This window comes from Columba livia, chromosome 1, assembly GCF_036013475.1.
Source record: "Columba livia isolate bColLiv1 breed racing homer chromosome 1, bColLiv1.pat.W.v2, whole genome shotgun sequence".
NCBI classification, from domain to species: Eukaryota; Metazoa; Chordata; class Aves; order Columbiformes; family Columbidae; genus Columba; species Columba livia.
This window is the reverse complement of record NC_088602.1, coordinates 105,688,263-105,705,604: the sequence shown is the minus strand read 5'-3', so window position 1 is coordinate 105,705,604 and position 17,342 is coordinate 105,688,263. Positions and strand designations below refer to the sequence as shown.

At 44.6% G+C, this 17,342-nt stretch overlaps 1 protein-coding gene across 3 annotated transcripts in view; it reads right to left on the bottom strand.

The window, feature by feature from the left end:
• The window catches only part of PCYT1B (phosphate cytidylyltransferase 1B, choline), a 53,275-nt gene that overhangs the window by 31,610 nt on the left and 4,323 nt on the right, over positions 1-17,342 (bottom strand). Inside the window, exon 1 of one of the 3 annotated variants that reach the window (XM_065070804.1) lies at positions 7,874-8,145. The exons of 1 other annotated variant lie outside the window; for it this stretch is intronic. In XM_065070804.1, the coding sequence (XP_064926876.1) occupies positions 7,874-7,990 (117 nt within the window). In that variant the 5' untranslated portion in view covers positions 7,991-8,145. Of the gene's footprint in view, positions 1-7,873; positions 8,146-17,342 lie in introns of those variants that run through there. One more of the 3 variants, XM_065070803.1, reaches the window with a different exon arrangement.

Sequence of the window (17,342 nt, the reverse complement as noted above, 5' to 3'; positions counted from 1 at the left end):
TCTTTTTTAATGTTTTTTTTATTTGCATAGCTACACTACCTGCCTCACAACATGATGCAGACAAAACCACTGTTCTCTTGGTAGAGCAAACAGTTGTATTGTCATCTAAGATTTTGCCATCAACAGATTTCTAAGAAATGTGCAGATCTTGAACCAGTACAGCTACACAAGCTAAACCTGGTAGAGCAGGCTGGGCCTGTGCTTATAAAACAATTAAGCTGGCAGGCAAATTCTGTGGGAGGACTGATGCTGTAATCTGCTTTTATCTCAGAGGCGGTATTTAAAACAGATAACTGATTTCACTGGAACAAATCACGTGGCTAAGATCTACTCATATGAAGAAAGATTATTTTGGGAACCTGCTCCTGATGTTGGCAAACAATAATTACAGAACAGGAAACACTGACATGAGTTGTAAGGAACATTGAAGAGAAAAACACTATCAAAACTCTTGAGAAGTAACTAAAAATACATGCTGAGCTTCTGAAGTATGAATACCCTTTACAAGTGGAAAGGCTGTGTTAAGGACTATCAAGGTCTTCTCTTAAAGGCTGAAGGAGTGAACGTTGTGAAAAATGAAAATAATCTTGTCTCATGTATCACCTTTAGTAACCTCGACACAAACAGATAAATTTATGAGCAATTAAATTGTAATTGAACGTTACTGCTGGGTACTTTCAGGTAAACCTTTTACAAAGAGTTCTAACATTAATGTATATGTCAAAAGAATCTGGAGCACAAGTCTGATGAGGAGCAGCTGAGGGAACTGGGGCTGCTCAGCCTGGAGAAAAGGAGGATGAGGGGAGACTTTATTGCTGTCTATAGCTGCCTGAGAGGAGGTTGTAGCATGGAGAGGGTTGGTCTCTTCTGCAAAGGAGCAAGTGACAGGACAAGAGGAAATGGCCTCAAGTTGCACCAGGGAAGGTTTAGATTGGATATGAGGAAACATTTCTTCATGGAAAGGATTTTCAGGCATTGGAACAGCCTGCCCAGGGAAGTGGTGGAGCCACCATCCTTGCAGGTGTTTAAAAGGCGTTTAGATGAGGTTCTTAGGGACATGGTTTAGTGCCAGAGTTAGGTTATGCTTGGACTTGATGATCCTGAAGGTCTCTTCCAACCAAAATGATTCTATGATTCTAAAATAAATCTAGCCCGTCCTCCCACAGTTCTGCTGACTCCTCTCCTCTCCTCTCCTCTCCTCTCCTCTCCTCTCCTCTCCTCTCCTCTCCTCTCCTCTCCTCTCCTCTCCTCTCCTCTCCTCTCCTCTCCTCTCCTCTCCTCTCCTCTCCTCTCCTCTCCTCTCCTCTCCTCTCCTCTCCCTCTCCCTCTCCCTCTCCCTCTCCCTCTCCCTCTCCCTCTCCTCTCCCTCTCCCTCTCCCTCTCCCTCTCCTCTCCTCTCCTCTCCTCCGTTAATCTACTGACATAGAAACACTTAACGTATGTCAATTATTTCCCGTCAGACATAAGACAGCATTTTGTATAAATCGTTACTCAGAACTATGTTGAGGCAAAAGAAACCCCAGCTTTTTCCTCCCGCAGAGGAGGCACGTTCTGGCTGCAGCTCCCCAGGTGGCACCCAGAAGCTCCCTGGGAGGGACTATTTTCCCAGAGGGAGTGCTCTGGGCTTCTCCACCACATCCCTCATTCATCCACTGCCTTTCACAAGAGCTCTTCACCTTATGCCATCTGTCTCCACGTGTGTAGGAAAGGAAAGCAGATTATGTGGTAACAAAGGTATAAGGCGATATTGTGACAGGCAGTTCGGCTGCACTGAGTATCTGTGCACAATCCTGGATACACGGTTATGCACTACACGGACTTCTTGCCCACCTAGCTAGTATTTGGCTCCTAATTCTGTATTTCTTCTGCACCACATCCATGCATGTGTTAGGTTTCTTTTTACATTTTATACATGTTACGTTATAATGTTGTATATGTTTTTGAGGAGGGGGCAGAGAGTATCTATTTACAACGTTTTTTCACTCCTTTTTTAAACACATGGCACAAACCTACATAGTAAAGACAACAGCACAGCTTAAGAAATTGGTAATATTCTAATAAAAGCTGCTTCTAAAATAGCATTGCACATATGCATTTGCAAGCAAGGAATACAACACATGGAATGTAATGCTTGCTCCCTGTACTTACGTGTCATTTGTGAAGCCTGCGAAAAATATCTGTAGTTCTGTATATCTGATGAATAAGTATTGCAACATGTTTTTGCAGAGGCTGTGGCATTTCAGAACGTATACCAACGATATGTCCTTTATGTAGTAATGGGAAATCACAGCAGATTTTTGGTGTCTATGGGCAATTTTTAGTTTAGCAAAGATTGCTACATATCCCCAAGTGCCAAATACATTTGGCATGTTTTTATGGGTTTGTCCTTTCATGTCATAGCCAACATTTAGGAAAGTAAAATTAATCCAGAACAGAAACCAAACCTGTAAAGGATCAAAAAGATATTGAGTCAAAGGAAATTTTTGGTTCCTCAAATGTAAAGCTGTTTACATGTACACTTATGCTTAGTTCCACTTTGAAGCAAACAGATGGCAGATCCTCTAAGTCATAACATCATGTGAGTGAGAAACAGATGCACGGGACACTTTTTAACCACAATAAAATGCCCTAAACTCATCATTAGCACCTCTGATTAAAATCACGTATACTTTTCAGTGATACAGGAAAGATAAAGATGAAGGTCTATGGAAGTTCATGGAATAAAAAAAATCTGAAATAATTCTAGAGGTTGCAGACCTCTCAAAACACTGCTCACAAGTATGAAGGGAGTAAGGCATCCAGGGATTAAAATAAAGGAATCCAAGGCATGCAGACTCTTCTTGCAATTATTTCAAATGTTGTGCTTAAGATTACATTGCTTAATAGCAGCAATAGGGAAATTGTCTGAAGGACTCTAGTGCCCCCTTAAACCTTTATAGAGATCCAGTGAGTGAAAGTACTGAAATGTTCTCCTCTATCCTTCAATAAAATAAAAACATACAAACCAAAACCCCAAAAAAACAACCCCCACACAAAAAACCCCAACACAACAACAACAAAACTCCCAAAAGAACCCAGTGTTTTCCAAATGTATTTGAATAATATGAAAAAATGAATTCAGGTACTCTCATTTCTTCTAAAAACTGGATAAAATAAACAAAATGGTTAAAGCTGCTGATACCTAAAATGACATGAGAGCTGTGATCTTCAGTTGTACCTGAGTCTCATTCTCCAAAGTACTGTAGATTCAGTGTCCCCAAGATATTTGATACCTAATTCCTATTGAACTGTAAATGTCTGTAGCTGCTGAATCTCAAGAAAAAGCAATAGAAGTAAATCTGGGCTTGGGAGCTGGCACTGGGATTGCCAGGGTGAACCTCAAATGGCCCTGATGCTTACAGTGCCTTGGCAGGATGTGTTTTATCCGCCATATGGATAGGTCCTAAGCCTCCAGCCAGCCTGTCCTTGCAAGGGTGATGCTAAGCAGAAAAAAATAGTTGGGTACTTTCCACACAGGGTCCTGATGCTCCTCCTGCACAGGCAAATGGGATCTGGCCACAGCTTGAGCTGCCTGAGAGCAGGCGTCCACTGGTAGCACAGATGTCACGTTACCGCAACCTCAGGAACAGGCCGGCATTCCTGGGATCGCATTGCCAAGGGCAGAGCAGACACAGCAAAAAGCACCTATCTGCTTCTTTACATCACCTCAAAGATAAGACTCACGTTACTGTAAATTCATGAAAACTGCTGCTTAATTCCTGCCTGGCCCTGTACCCACCAACGTCCCCACAAGCACAGGTCAAACCAACCACCTTACTTGTCTGCTCCCTCTCCTTCCCTCTAGTTCACCTTGGCTAATTCAGGTGCTCTTCTGCCTATCAGGCTCCTTAAGCTGTGCCTGATTTTGCCTGTGTGTTGCAGAAGAGACTGTATTCCTGGTTTGGGCTCATCTCACATTAGACTCAAAGCACAACAAGATAGGAACTGCAACGGACGCATACGTTTCATTGCCCTGCATTCCCTTAGCTGAGCTAAGCCTAAGGGTTTCAGCCAGTTTTGAAAACAAGACATTGGTACCCAGCTCCCAACAGTACTTTCCCAGATGTTCCCACTGAGGCCTGTGTTGGATGACAGACATGTGAAATGCAAGGGAGAGAAGAAGTCAGTGTGTTCAAGGGAAAGGTGAGACCAAGCAGTAGGTTTTGAAAGTAAGTTTCGATGTGTATTCGGTTTTTCTTTATCAGCAGCACTGTCCTTTTAAATTGCCATAGTTTCCTTTTATGAAAGACACTATCTGGAATTGTCTTCCTGAACAAAGTGTGTTGAACTGCTCATTTGCTCCTTTCAGAGTGAGGACTGGTAATTCTCGAGGTGCACACTGATCCCTCAAGGAGCTGCCCACATGCAGGACCAAAGTCTTGTGGGATCAAACTTAAACTCTTGAAACCAAGGGACATAAATAAATTACAAAAAAAATAAGCTAATTGCTTCACAAGGCTTTGTACTTACTCCTTGCTATTTCCTCCTGTGTTATCTCTCCATACAGTTAAACTAGGAACTTGCCTGCTTACTTACCTTTGTAGTACAGATGCCCCCAGGCAAACCCTAATGCTGGGGTTGCCAGGCTGAGCTCCATAGCCCAGCAGTGCTCTGCGGCTTGCTGAGAGTTACCTGGGGTCAACTGCTGTACCTTGAATGTGTGGTATGATATGAGCCACAGCACTGTTTATCCCATTTCAAACAGTGAAGTGCCCCATAACCAAACCATGGCTATGTTAGGGGCAGCAGTACAGCGGTACACCCTAGACTAGGAGACAGTGGTAAATCAGAAAGTGGCCAAACCCAGCAGTTTGGTCCAGATAAGAAACAGACAAATGTAAAAATAGGCAAATCAGGATTGGAGAAACATTATTGGTGGGTTTTTTCTTCACTACAGAACTGCTAAAATCACCACTATGAATAAAGCCTACAACTGTAATTGGTTTGTTTCTCCATTGTGCATTGAGACTAAAGTACGTGTGTCATCTGAAAGATATTTTTCTGGCATTCAGACACGTTGAAGTTGAGAACATAAAGAAAGAAAAGATTAAGTGTGAGATGGACCAGGGGAATTGACTGGAGCATGACAGATCATTAATGCTCTAGTTGGTTAAGAAAACCCAAAGAGTGTCTTGGGAAAAAAATTAATGGCAATTTATATCACAACAGTCCTAGGCACTGGAAAACATCAAATTTCACTGAGGCTTACCTGGGAATTGCCTTCAATGTCCCCTGTTTTCCTGCTTTTTGAAGGATACAGGAGTTTTCATTAGTCTTACTATGACACTTCCTGCCAAACTAGCAGACTCCACAGCCTAAAATATAGGTTACTGGCCTACCACTGTACATGCTGCCTTCAAAGAAGTGGAATCAGAAAAAAAAGTACTGAGGATCATAAAAGATCTGACAGGAACTTAAAATCCATGTTATTAGATCACCTGTTGAGGGGCGATTAACTCTTCAGGACACCAGCTCTGAATTATTGTCCCTTAATACATGATTTGATTTTGCCTGCCTCCATCACTCCTTATGCCCTTAATAAAGCACAATGTATTACATTATACTTCAACTGGATTTTTTTTTGCCTGTGTTCAGTTCTGTGGTCCCCAGCTTAAGAAGGATATGGACCTGTGGGAGCAAGTCCAGAGGAGGCCACAAAGATGATCAGAGGGCTGGAGCACCTCTCCTATGAGGACAGGCTGAGAGCTGGGGTTGTTCAGCCTGGAGAAGGGAAGGCTCTGGGGAGACCTTCCAGTACCTGAAGGGGTCCCACAAGAAGGGAGGGGACTTTTTACAAGGGCATGTAGTGACAGGACAAGGCATAATGGCTTTGAACTGAAAGAGGGTAGATGTGAATTAGATATAAGGAAGAAATTCTTCACCATGAGGGTGGTGAGGCACTGGCACAGGCTGCCCAGAGAAGCTGTGGATGTCCCTTCCCTGGGAGTGTTCAAGGCCAGGCTGGATGGGGCTTTGAGCAAACTGGTCTAGTGGAAGGTGCCCCTGCCCATGGCAGGGGCTTGGAACTAGATGATCTTTAAGGTAATTTCCAACCCAAACAACGGTATGATTTTATGAAGATAATGTAGATCTGCTGACTGACAAAATATCACTTTATAAGAATACATTTTCCATAAATCTTTATTCAAAATGTCTCCATTGTCCATTATTGATTTACTGATACTCAGAAAGATCTAAAATATCATAATGAATTCTTGTTTTATTCGTGTACTCTAGCTGTCACCTTAATTTCCACAGAAATTACACTGGAATGCATGATACTGTAAATACTGGCATCATATTGTCACTTCTTTCTTTAAAATCTTTTAAAATGTCAGACTACATGGAGTAATATATTCAAACGGGTTGTTATATCTGAGCTTTTGACAGGGAAATCTCAGACAGCCTGTACGAACACACTGCAGTAAGAACACGTAAGCTAACTTTCCCTTTTAAAACAGCTCAAAAAGTCTTTCACAAACAAATTAACAGTCTTCTTCAAAATTGATTCTAATTATAAGTAGAAAACGTTAATTTAGGTCAGCTCCAACAACTGTTGCTATTTCTTGTCATACCAGAACAATGTCTCAACTACAGTGTTGAATTTAATTACTCAAGTTTAATGTTGAAATATGTTTTAATTAGGACTGTGACTGAATTCTAGTGCTAAATGATCTGATTTCCAGTACTAATTGTTGCATCAGTCATGTACTTTCACACTTTGATGCTGTCTCTGCATTTCTGTGTATGCAAACAGGTATTGTTATTATTTTTCTACCACCTTGCCAATGGTGCGAACCAGGCCGGGGGAAGGAGTGCTCATTCCTGACAGGAATAATAAAAGGTTTCAATAAAAAGCAAGGAAACATTCCAATTATTTTAAATTAGCACATGAAAAAAAACCCAACAAGGGCAGCTCTCAGAACCTTAACTGGAGGGGAACAGCAGCCTTGTAAAGTTGCCTGCACGATCTGAAGGAGGCTTCCCTCACCTTTAAAAAGACCACTAAAGGAGTTCATTTTTACTGTCACTTTCCTGAGGCTCCCATTCCCCCAAAAAACACAGTCTTCCACGACTGCCTTCCTCACACACCCACCATCGAATAGGAAACTCCTCCCTGTGCTCTGAAGTTGAGAGAAGTGTGATTTACCCATTCCCGGGTGCCCCAGTCCCGGCCGAGGGGCGGCCCGCAGTGCTCGGCGGGACGCGGGCGGCTCTGGGAAGCGGACGCGCCGGTGAGCCGGGGCCGGGGCTCGGGGAGAGGCCGGGACCGGGCACCGTTCTCCGCTGCCGCCTCCTCTGAGTGTGCGCTGCTCCTCTGCATTCATTATTAAAGATATGCAGCTTTTTTTTTTTTTTCAATTGTAATACGGCTTTACCGAGTCACATGCCTCCCATCACCTGAGCTGAAACTGGGGCTTTGTACTCCGGCCGCTCGGTGCGAGCCCTTCCCAAACGCGGCAGCCTCTGCCCCACCATTATTCAAATGCACCCTCGGTTGCGCGGGGGCTTAGGGAGGTTATTTTTCCTTTCCAAGAGGGAAATACGAATCCTGCCTCGCTGTCACTATACTCCCCGAAGTCCCCAAACGTCAAAGCACAGCAAGGGCAGCCCGGACGGGACCCGGACGGGGACAGCCACCCCCACGGCAGCCCTGGCTCCTCCGCTCCCCGCGGAGCCGCGCCGCCACACAAAGGGACCCGCCGTAGGACGGAGCCGGCCTCTCCCTCCCTCGCCCTCCACCCCGCACTCGTCCCGCAGCGCCCGGGGGGGAGGCTCATCCGGGAGTGCCGAAGTGGTGCCGAGCCCCGGCCCGGGGCCGGCCCCCACTCACCAGGCGAGGCTGGGGGCAGGTGTGCTCTAGTTCCTCCATGGCCTCCGAGCGCCGCGCCTCAGAGGGGGATTTCGGGATACCTGTTTCTGACTCAGCATCGGGCGCGAGCACTGGCATGGCCGGCGGCAGCCTCGCCCGCCGTTGCTGCCGCTGCCGCCGTCGCCACCGCCCGGGCCCGCCGGCGCGGAGCTCCGCCGTCACGCGTGTGCCCGCCCCGCGGGGGGTCTCCCCGGGAGCCGCCCGGGGGCACTGCCGCCGCGCGTCGCCATGGCAACCGGGCGGCCGCCGCGCCACCGCCCCCTCCGCGCTGGGGACGCCGCGCTCATTTACATGCGGCCTCCTGGTTGGCTGCAGCTCCGCCGCGCCACCGCGGCCCCCGGCGGTTCCGCGGGCGGTGCCGGCCCCCGCGGCAGCGGCGGGTCCAGCCGAGCTGCGGATCCCGCCGCCGGGCAGCTCTCCGGCCGCCGGGCACCTCCCTCGGGGTGCCCATTAAAGGGGCCCCCAACCGTGTGCTCCCCGCGCCGGGGCGGGGCGGGGCGGGGAGGAGTGTGCCCTCCTGAGCGCGGGCAGGCCCGGCTTAGTGCCGCGCACGGGGATGTACCGGAACGGGGTGGGGGCGTGGGAGGCAGAGACGCTTCAAGAGCCACACTAGCGTTATCTGGCCAGGCCGGGCGCCGCTTCAGCGTACACCTCCCGTGGCCCCGCCGGCCCTGGTCGGCCTCGGCAACACCCTTACGGTGACCTGCGGGGAGGCTTGACTCGTTCAAAACTGACGGCGGGAGCCCGGAGCAGCGGCGGCGCGGGCGGGCGCGGTTCTGAACGAACAGCTCCGGCCCGCGCCGCACCGCCCCCTGCTGCGCCGCGGGGCGCCCCGCGCCCCCCACGCGTTGCCGTGTATTACGTGGTTTTCAGTTACTGACGTCAAAAGAATTTAGGGAACAGGGGTGTTTTTCTTTCAGAAGCACATATTCACTTCGGCTTGGGTTGAGTTTCCAGGCAACGCTTTTGCAAATCTGTGGCACTAAAGACATAAAGTTGCTCTTTTGTGAAAGGAATTGTAACAGTTTCTGTAAAAATGTCATTCTTTTCTGCCAAGAGATGGACTAAGGGATGTAGTTGTTACGGTAGCAGCTCCGTCTAAAGGCAGCAAAGCGTTTCTGTCACAGCCAAATACATGAGAGAGTTCCCAGGTCTTTAGCGAGGAACCTGGCTGATGCCTGCCCAGGAGTCACAATTACACCTTCAGTTGTGCTGTGCGGCTGCTTCACCACACGCAGCCGTGGCTTCTGTGCTGCTGAAGTGAAACACCTGGTCTTCTTACACTTAAAGAGCATGAGAATACAATCATGAGAATATAAAGCCAATGCTTTTTAGAGCAGAGAGACTCCATTGGCTATTGTTAACCTTGATAGATCAGTTAAAGTGGATTCCTGTAGTACTTAGCTGTGGTAGGCACTGTGAGCATTGTTTTTAAAAATCAGACTTCATCAATGGACACAAACATTTAAGGCTGTCCAAAGCCATGAGGAGTTACAAGAGAATTGTGCTTCAGGGTAATTCCCTAGGACTTGAGAGCTTGATTTCGAATGTCTTATCTTTTGCACATCTGTAAGGGAGGTAGAGTGCAATACAAAAAAATATATGAGATATGTGAAAGGGAAAGGGTATTGAGATGAGAAAGCAGAAAGAAAACAGGATGTTAAAAAAAACAACAACAACAGAAAAAAAACAAGAATGAGACAGCAGTCAAGAAAAAAGGAAAATACATGCCAAAACAGGTGACTGAACAGGCAAACAGGTAGCCAAACTAACTAAACCTCACAGCTGACTCTTTTTCTCATAACTAAGTCCCTTTATCAGTTATTCTGTGAGGACTACTCACACATTAAGGAAAACATACTCAAGAGAAATGATTAAACCATGACTAATGCAGCACTCCACCTGAAATTTGTAGCTTGTTTTCTTAGGAAAAATATTTGCAGGAGTGTTGAGCTGTTAGAGGAATGTTTGGACAGCATGGCTGAGCAGCCTTAGGAGTTGGGCAGCCAGCGGAGGCAGGTGGCCCTTTCATAAACCCAACCACATCTACCAGCTCCTCAGACACAGGTGCCGGTGTGCTGAAGGAGTGGCATGAGGTACAGACGTATCCAAGGTCAGTGTCCAGCCCTCCCTGACCAGGCGGATGCACGGGAATAGAGGTGAAAGGGAAATGGGCCTTCTTGCAGCTGGGTGACTGCCAATACACTGGAAATGTGAATTCCCTTGCCTTTTCTTTATTTTGAGCATGAAAGAGTGAATTTCATCTTTGCTTTCATGCTGCAAGTTTGCTATTGACTCCAGCTGCATTTTGATTTATTTTCTAGAGATAAGTTTTTCCATATACATGTAGCATTAAAGAACGATATCTCTCTTGCAGTGGGCTTAACACCTAAGTTGTGCCAGCATTTCAAAGAGGGAGTGGAAAACTTTCTGCTTATTTCATTTCCACCTTTGTGAAATACTTTGTAATTTTTTCCCCTTCTTTTTGAACATCAGGATTAAAAAATGTCATGTACCTCATTAATAGAGAGAGATGAAATAACGGCAGAGGGAAGGCTGTGGGGTCTGTCATGTCCATCCAAATGGAATTTTTCACATGCCACCTTGGCTCTGATAGTCTTACTAAACATATTGGATATCTCTAATAAGATATCCTAAATTGCATTTTTCTTCTAGCTGGAGTGGCAAAATGGGCTTTCAAAAGGCTGGTGTGTGTCTTCTTTAGCCTCTAAAATAAATAAATAAAAATTAGGTTTGACTAGAGAAGCTCATCAGATGGTCCTCTGTAAATCCTTACAAATCAGACAACTTTTAAAATAACAGTGGAGCAAGAATGATGGGTTGGAAGGTTCATCCATCTGATTTCTTTTATGTAACCAAATATCCTGCACCAGGCTGCGCACAGTCTCCTGTGCATTCTCCTCCCATTCCTTCAGAAGTAACAAGGATGTGTAGCCACTGCCTGTAATGACTGAGCTCTTGGCAACAGCTGCTTGGGTGTGAATAGACATCTGATGCATAAAAATCCTGTTCCAGGGTGCATAAATTAATGTTACATGCAAACAAGCCAGGAAACCATGATCCCAATCCTCTTAACACTAATTCTGATGTCTGAACTGAATAGTCAGCAAAGAGCGAAAAAACTTAGCACTTAGGAAGGTTCCCTCTGATACATGGTGGGGATTTTTCTCTAGGGAATTTAAGTTTGCAAGTGGGAATAATTAATTCTCAGAGTATAAAAAATATTTAAAAATAATATTTATAGGTGTTACATTTAAATCCTCTCCTTTCTCAGACTGAAAGTATTCTCTCTCTGTGAGCTTTGTGGGCAGCTGAACATTATAGTGACAAATATTCTGTAGAGATTCTTCTACATCTGCAAGCCCTCATTTTTAAATATCTCCCTGTTTTGTTTTGTTTGTTTGCTTGTTTCTAGTTGGCCATTCGTATTTTTAACATCTTTTAGTGTGGATCACTGCCCACAGCTGTAACTATACTTCAGTTCCATATGGACACCAGCATCTATAAAACCTCTGTTGTGCTTTTACCATATTATGCATGTTAAAATGATTTTGGGAGACCAACACTGGTAGGCCAACGTGGCTGAAATCTGAACATGATTTAATGTGTCTGCTTCCCTCAGAGGAGTTATTTTCTCTGTATTTGATGGATTAAGATAAGCAATAAGCATACTTCATCAGAGTTACTACATCCAGCTTCATAGCTATGCTGTTTAGTGTACACTAATTCCATCTTCATCTTAAGGCAAAATCCCTAGAAGGAGCAAGCCATACTTGGAAATTGTGAATAACCCCATTAAAGGCCTCAAACTGCTTAGGCAGGGAAATCCTATGCATTTCACCACTAGTTAACAAAGAGTGTTTTCTGCTCCTTCTAATGGTGAAGCAATGGTATAGCCTGCTATCTGCAGCAGAGTATAATGACTTACATCCAACCCACTTGCTAACAAGGTGTTTTAGCTTAGGTGCCCACAGTTGTCCAGAGATCTTACTACTACACAGAAGTCTGTAAATACTCAACAAAGTCTCCAGGCTAAGGACCACAACATCTGCTTTATTAAAGCAAAGTTACTACATTATTCTGATGTCCTTTGTAAAAGTAGGGACTAGAATGTACTGCAGCCCCTGGAGGATATTCTCAAGTGTCTGATGTGCCACAGTGGATCTCAAGCATCTGTCAGCACAGCAGAAGTTGTATTTAAAATGGTCTTCACAGGAGAGGGGCTGCAAGAGCCTTCTAACTTATAACTAAATAATCACGTATTTTCTGTTCAAAATTCAGCAGGAAACTATGGAAAACCAGAGAGTAGCATAGCTAAATAGTGTTTGATTTCAAAGTCAAACATCTACAGAAAATATAATAGAATAAATTCTTGAACATTTAACAGATAAGCTGAATTTTGCTTCAATGTATCTATTTTGGATCGTGAAGGTTTTAATGTCTGTCAACTGCAAGACTTTATAAGATGGAGAAATGTCTTTTGTCTGGAGCATTTTAGTTAAAACACTACGTTTCTATGCATCTCTCTCTCTCTCTCTCTCTCTCTCTCTCTCTACCTATCTATCTATCTTTGTCATAATAATCATAGACATGCTAGAATTAGTAGGGGGAAACAAACAAACAAACAAAAACAACACCAACAAAACCAACCAACCAACCAAAGCCAAACAAACAAACAACAAAAAAAACAAGAACAGGAGAAAAAAATACATTATTGCTGAGATGACCAATTAGTCAAATCACGTATTTTTAGACTGAGATTAAAACTCTGTAATGGTGGAATATCTTTTCTACCTGCATTGGTGGGGGGAAAAAACGAGAGGATGAAAGGTATAAATTTAAATACACCTGTGTACACATACACAGGCACGTCGCAAGAAGAGCCAGAGGCCACGAATGCATTGCAAAGAGCAAATTTTTAGTTCCCTCTTTACTGGGGGATCTCCGAAGCCACACCTGAGCTCCCAGGCAGAGGTGACACAAGCAGGGACACAGGCGCTGGTCAGTTCAGCCCTGCTGGAAGATCACTGGGCCTGCTGAGCTCGCCTGTATTTCAAGGCTTCAGGCAGGCGCAGCCTCCCGCTCTTTCTCACAACAAAGCAGGAATCTCAGACATAGTGATAAGGTGTCTGGAGTTTCTCACAGGCCTATGTTATCTAACACAGAGGTTCTACTCATCAAGCACACAAGGTCAGTAAAACAATAAGTGTGAAGTATGTGCTTTTTCTACAGACAGGTGCAAGTCACTTGAGCGTATTTACATTTAACTAACCTCCTCGCCAAGTCTTCCGCTATATCCCCATACAACACGCTATTGGTTTTCACCACCTCCAGCATCATTGCTTTGTTGCTTCCATGTAATGTCTGATGCTGTAGCTTTAATTCATTTTCAAGCTGTCTTTCATCATTCCAGTGGAATGTGCAGTGCTTACAAACTAACTCATCCTTTTCAGAATAAATCCAAAATATTTCCTATTTATGAAAAAGTCTTACAGAATTATATATAATTAAATCCACAAGGTTCTTTTCTGTTTGTTTGTTTGTTTGTTTGTTTTGTTGGGTTTTTGTTGTTGTTGTTTTTTGGGGTTTTTTTTTGTTTTTGTTTTTTTGTGTTTATATATATATATATATATTCAATGACAGTCCATACGTTATGAAAAGCAAAACCTCAGGATTTGGTATAACATAGTGTTACATCTGGTTCTTTCCATAGTTCAGTTGTGGAGATGTGATTTTTTAATAAATGCTATATTCTCAGGATACTTGTAGAGAATCAAATTAATCATTTGTTATATAACAGTTTAATTTAAAATGTCATGTTAATTCCAGTGTGGTTTATAGATAAATCACCTGAAATCCATAAATTCTTGAAGAGTGGCCTTTGATGATGCCATTCATCCATGCTTTATAGCACTGTCCTCATCTTTCTTGTAGGCCCCTTTTAAGTACTGAAAGGCCACAATAAGGTCTCTCCAGGGCCTTCTCTTCTCCAGGCTGAACAACCCCAACTCTCAGCCTGTCCTCATAGGAGAGGTGTTTCATCCTTCTGATGACTTTTGTGGCTTCCTCTGCACCCACTCCAGCAGGTCCATGTCTTTCTCATGTTGTGGGTCCCAGAGCTGGATGCAGGACTCCGGGTGAAATCTCACCAGAGCGGAGTAGAGGGGCAGAATCACCTCCCTCAACCCACTGGCCATGCTTCTTTTAATGCAGCCCTGTTCTTTCTTTCTTATTCAAAAGTTTTTCTTAATGTTTAACCTGAACCTCCATTGCAGCAATCTGTTGCCCCTGTTTGTTTTTCTACTGGGCACAGAGAACAGATGTACTCTCTTTTGCTTTTTGTATGACTTGTATGGTTAAGATTTTGAAACAATAGTTTGAGGATTTGGAGGCGAGAACTGATATTCAGAAGGTAGGTTGGTATTTTTTTCATGTCTCTTGTGACTTTTCTAGATGAAACTGCCTTGTTGTTCCAACAGTTTCTCATAGGTCATATTTTACAGATCTTCTCGTTATCCTTCTCTATAGATTTCTTGCTGAGTGGTGCAAGCACATTCCTACAGCTGCAACTTTACTGCTACCAAGAAAAATGATGTTGAGTATTACAGATCTTACTTCTCACTCCTTTATATATCTCAGTATAAACTTTGCCTAAATGATTCATATTCTATCTGTCCTTCTTATTATTGTTACAGATAAAAGATAATTTAAGAAAAAATATCTTTCCTACTTACATTTAAACTATGTTGTTAACTCTCCTCCCTCAGCCTTTCTTCATAAGGGAGGTGCTCCACTCCCTTAATCATCTTTGTTGCCCTGCGCTGGACTCTCTCCCTGTCCTTCTGGAACTGAGGGGCCCAGAACTGGACACAATATTCCAGATGTGGCCCAACCAGGGCGGAGTAGAGGGGAAGGAGAACCTCTCTCGATCTGTGTGCCACAAGGGCACAGTGCTGGCTCACGGTCATCCTGTTGTCCACCAGGACCCCCAGGTCCCTTTCCCCTACACTGCTTTCTAATAGGTCATTTCCCAGACTATACTGGAACCTGGGGTTGTTCCTGCCCAGGTGCAGGACTCTACACTTGCCCTTGTTATATTCCATTAAATTTTTCCCTGCCCAACTCTCCAGCCTGTCCAGGTCCCGCTGGATGGCAGCACAGCCTGCTGGTGTGTCAGCCACTCCTCCCAGCTTAGTGTCATCAGCAAACTTGCTGATAGTACACTCAATTCCCTCGTCTAAATCGTTAATGAATATATTGAATAATATTGGCCCCGGTACTGACCCCTGAAGGACTCCACTAGATACTGGCCTCCAACTAGACTCCGCACCATTGACTACCACTCTCTGGCTTCTCTCCTTAAGCCAGTTTGCAACCCACCTCACTACTCTATTGTCCAGACCACACCTTCTCAACTTAGCAACTAGGATGCTATGGGAGACTGTGTCAAACGCTTTGCTGAAGTCAAGGTAGACCACATCCACTGCTCTGCCATCATCCATCCATCTTCTTACATTCTCATAAAAGGCTATGAGGTTGGTCAAGCATGACCTACCCTTAGTAAAGCCATGCTGACTGCCCCTAATAACCCTCTTATCCCTGATATGCCTTGAGATGGCATCAAGGACAAGCCATTCCATTACTTTCCCAGGGAGAGAGGTGAGGCTGACTGGTCTATAATTACCCGGGTCCTCCTTCTTGCCCTTTTTGAAGACTGGAGTGACATTTGCTTTCCTCCAATCCTTGGGCACCTCTCCCGTTTCCCAAGACTTGGCAAAGATGATGGAGAGCGGTCCAGCAATGACTTCAGCCAGCTCCCTCAGCACCCGCGGATGCATCCCATCTGGACCCATGGATTTACGGATGTCCAGACTACTTAATTGCTCCCTAACCCAGTCCTCATGGACTAAAGCAAACTCCTCCATTGACCTGGCTTCATCCGGGGTCTCAGGGGTACAGGGCTCCCCAGGACAGCCTCCGGCAGAGTAGACAGAGACAAAGAAGGCATTCAGTAATTCTGCCTTCTCTGTATTCTTCTCTGCCTTCTGTCACCAGGGCACCCTGGTATTGCACTCACTTTTACCCATTGTCAGTCTATCCGGTGCCTTCCTTTTTCCCCAGCCCAATTTCAAACTTCTTGCATTGATCTTCAGTACACTGTTGCACTACCTTTTCCAGTATTTTAGGTCTCCAATACTTTCCTTTCCTCCGCTGTTCTTGTCAACCTTTATCTTCCCATTTGTCAATTTTTCATGCAAATGCCTTCATGTATATTTTGCATACTATCTCAAATACAAACCCGACAAGTAAAACATCAAAAAATCATCTTGTAAACTGCATTCAACTGTTGTTCATATTTAATATTTCGGGTACCAAAAACTTAATTAATTGAGCTTTTCATAATCTGGGTAGAGATACACACTTGATTTAAAACCAAGCATGTACTTATGTACTATAAAATCATGATTTGCTCGCTAGTTAAGCTTTTGCTAGTTATTAAGATCTTTTGACCCTAGGATCTCATTTCAGATGCTTATAACTTTGCGACCTTCAAAACTTTTGGTCTGACAGGTTACCAGCCAGGCACCTAATCCCTGAGCAGTTATGGACAACTCCCACCAGCATAATGAAGCTGTTTCTGGAAAAACAGATTGAGAATACCCTGCAGATATTTTGGAGGCTTTTTCTTTGAAATATTCAAGAGCTTTCATGATTGTGAGGAGAGATTTTATATGTTTGTGGAAGTTTGGCAGTCGTGACAGTGGTGTGCTGTTTTTTATTTTCATGAAAATTGGGCAAATTTGTTCTTGAATATAAGTCACTTCATCTATGTCAGGGCCCTGAGAGCACTAAGAGACCTCAACAAGACTCACCTGGGGCCTTCACTCCACACCCTCTGCCCAGGGGCTCTATTTAAGCTTCACATCTCCACACTTTTTTTCTGAAGACCCCTTCCCCTGACCTGGACCCATAATTGCAGACTGATTTCCTGGTTTAACTTAAGCCCTGCTTCATTTCTGTAGACTTGCCTGGTGATTCCTGGACCTGATCCTAAAACTCACATGCGGATTGACCAAATGGCTTGAACTTTGACCTGCCTCATTGCCATGATATTGCCTTATGATCTGGACCCTTTGTTGGACTGGGACACCCTTCCTCATTCTGTCCTGCTCACTTTGCTCAGGTACTGTGGGATTGGGTCATGGCTGGTGAGGATCCTGATGACCAGCACTGATTCCCCCTTGGTTCTTGGTTTGCCTTTTTTTGAAGAGGAGCTCCTTGGCAATGTGTATGGTATTGGTATGCTGAATATCTTCTTGTTTTTAGCTGCCAAAGTAGTTGGAAACCCCACTCACTAGTGAGCGTGGGGTGTGGGAAAAATCTACAAACCTGTTCAGTTTTACAGAAC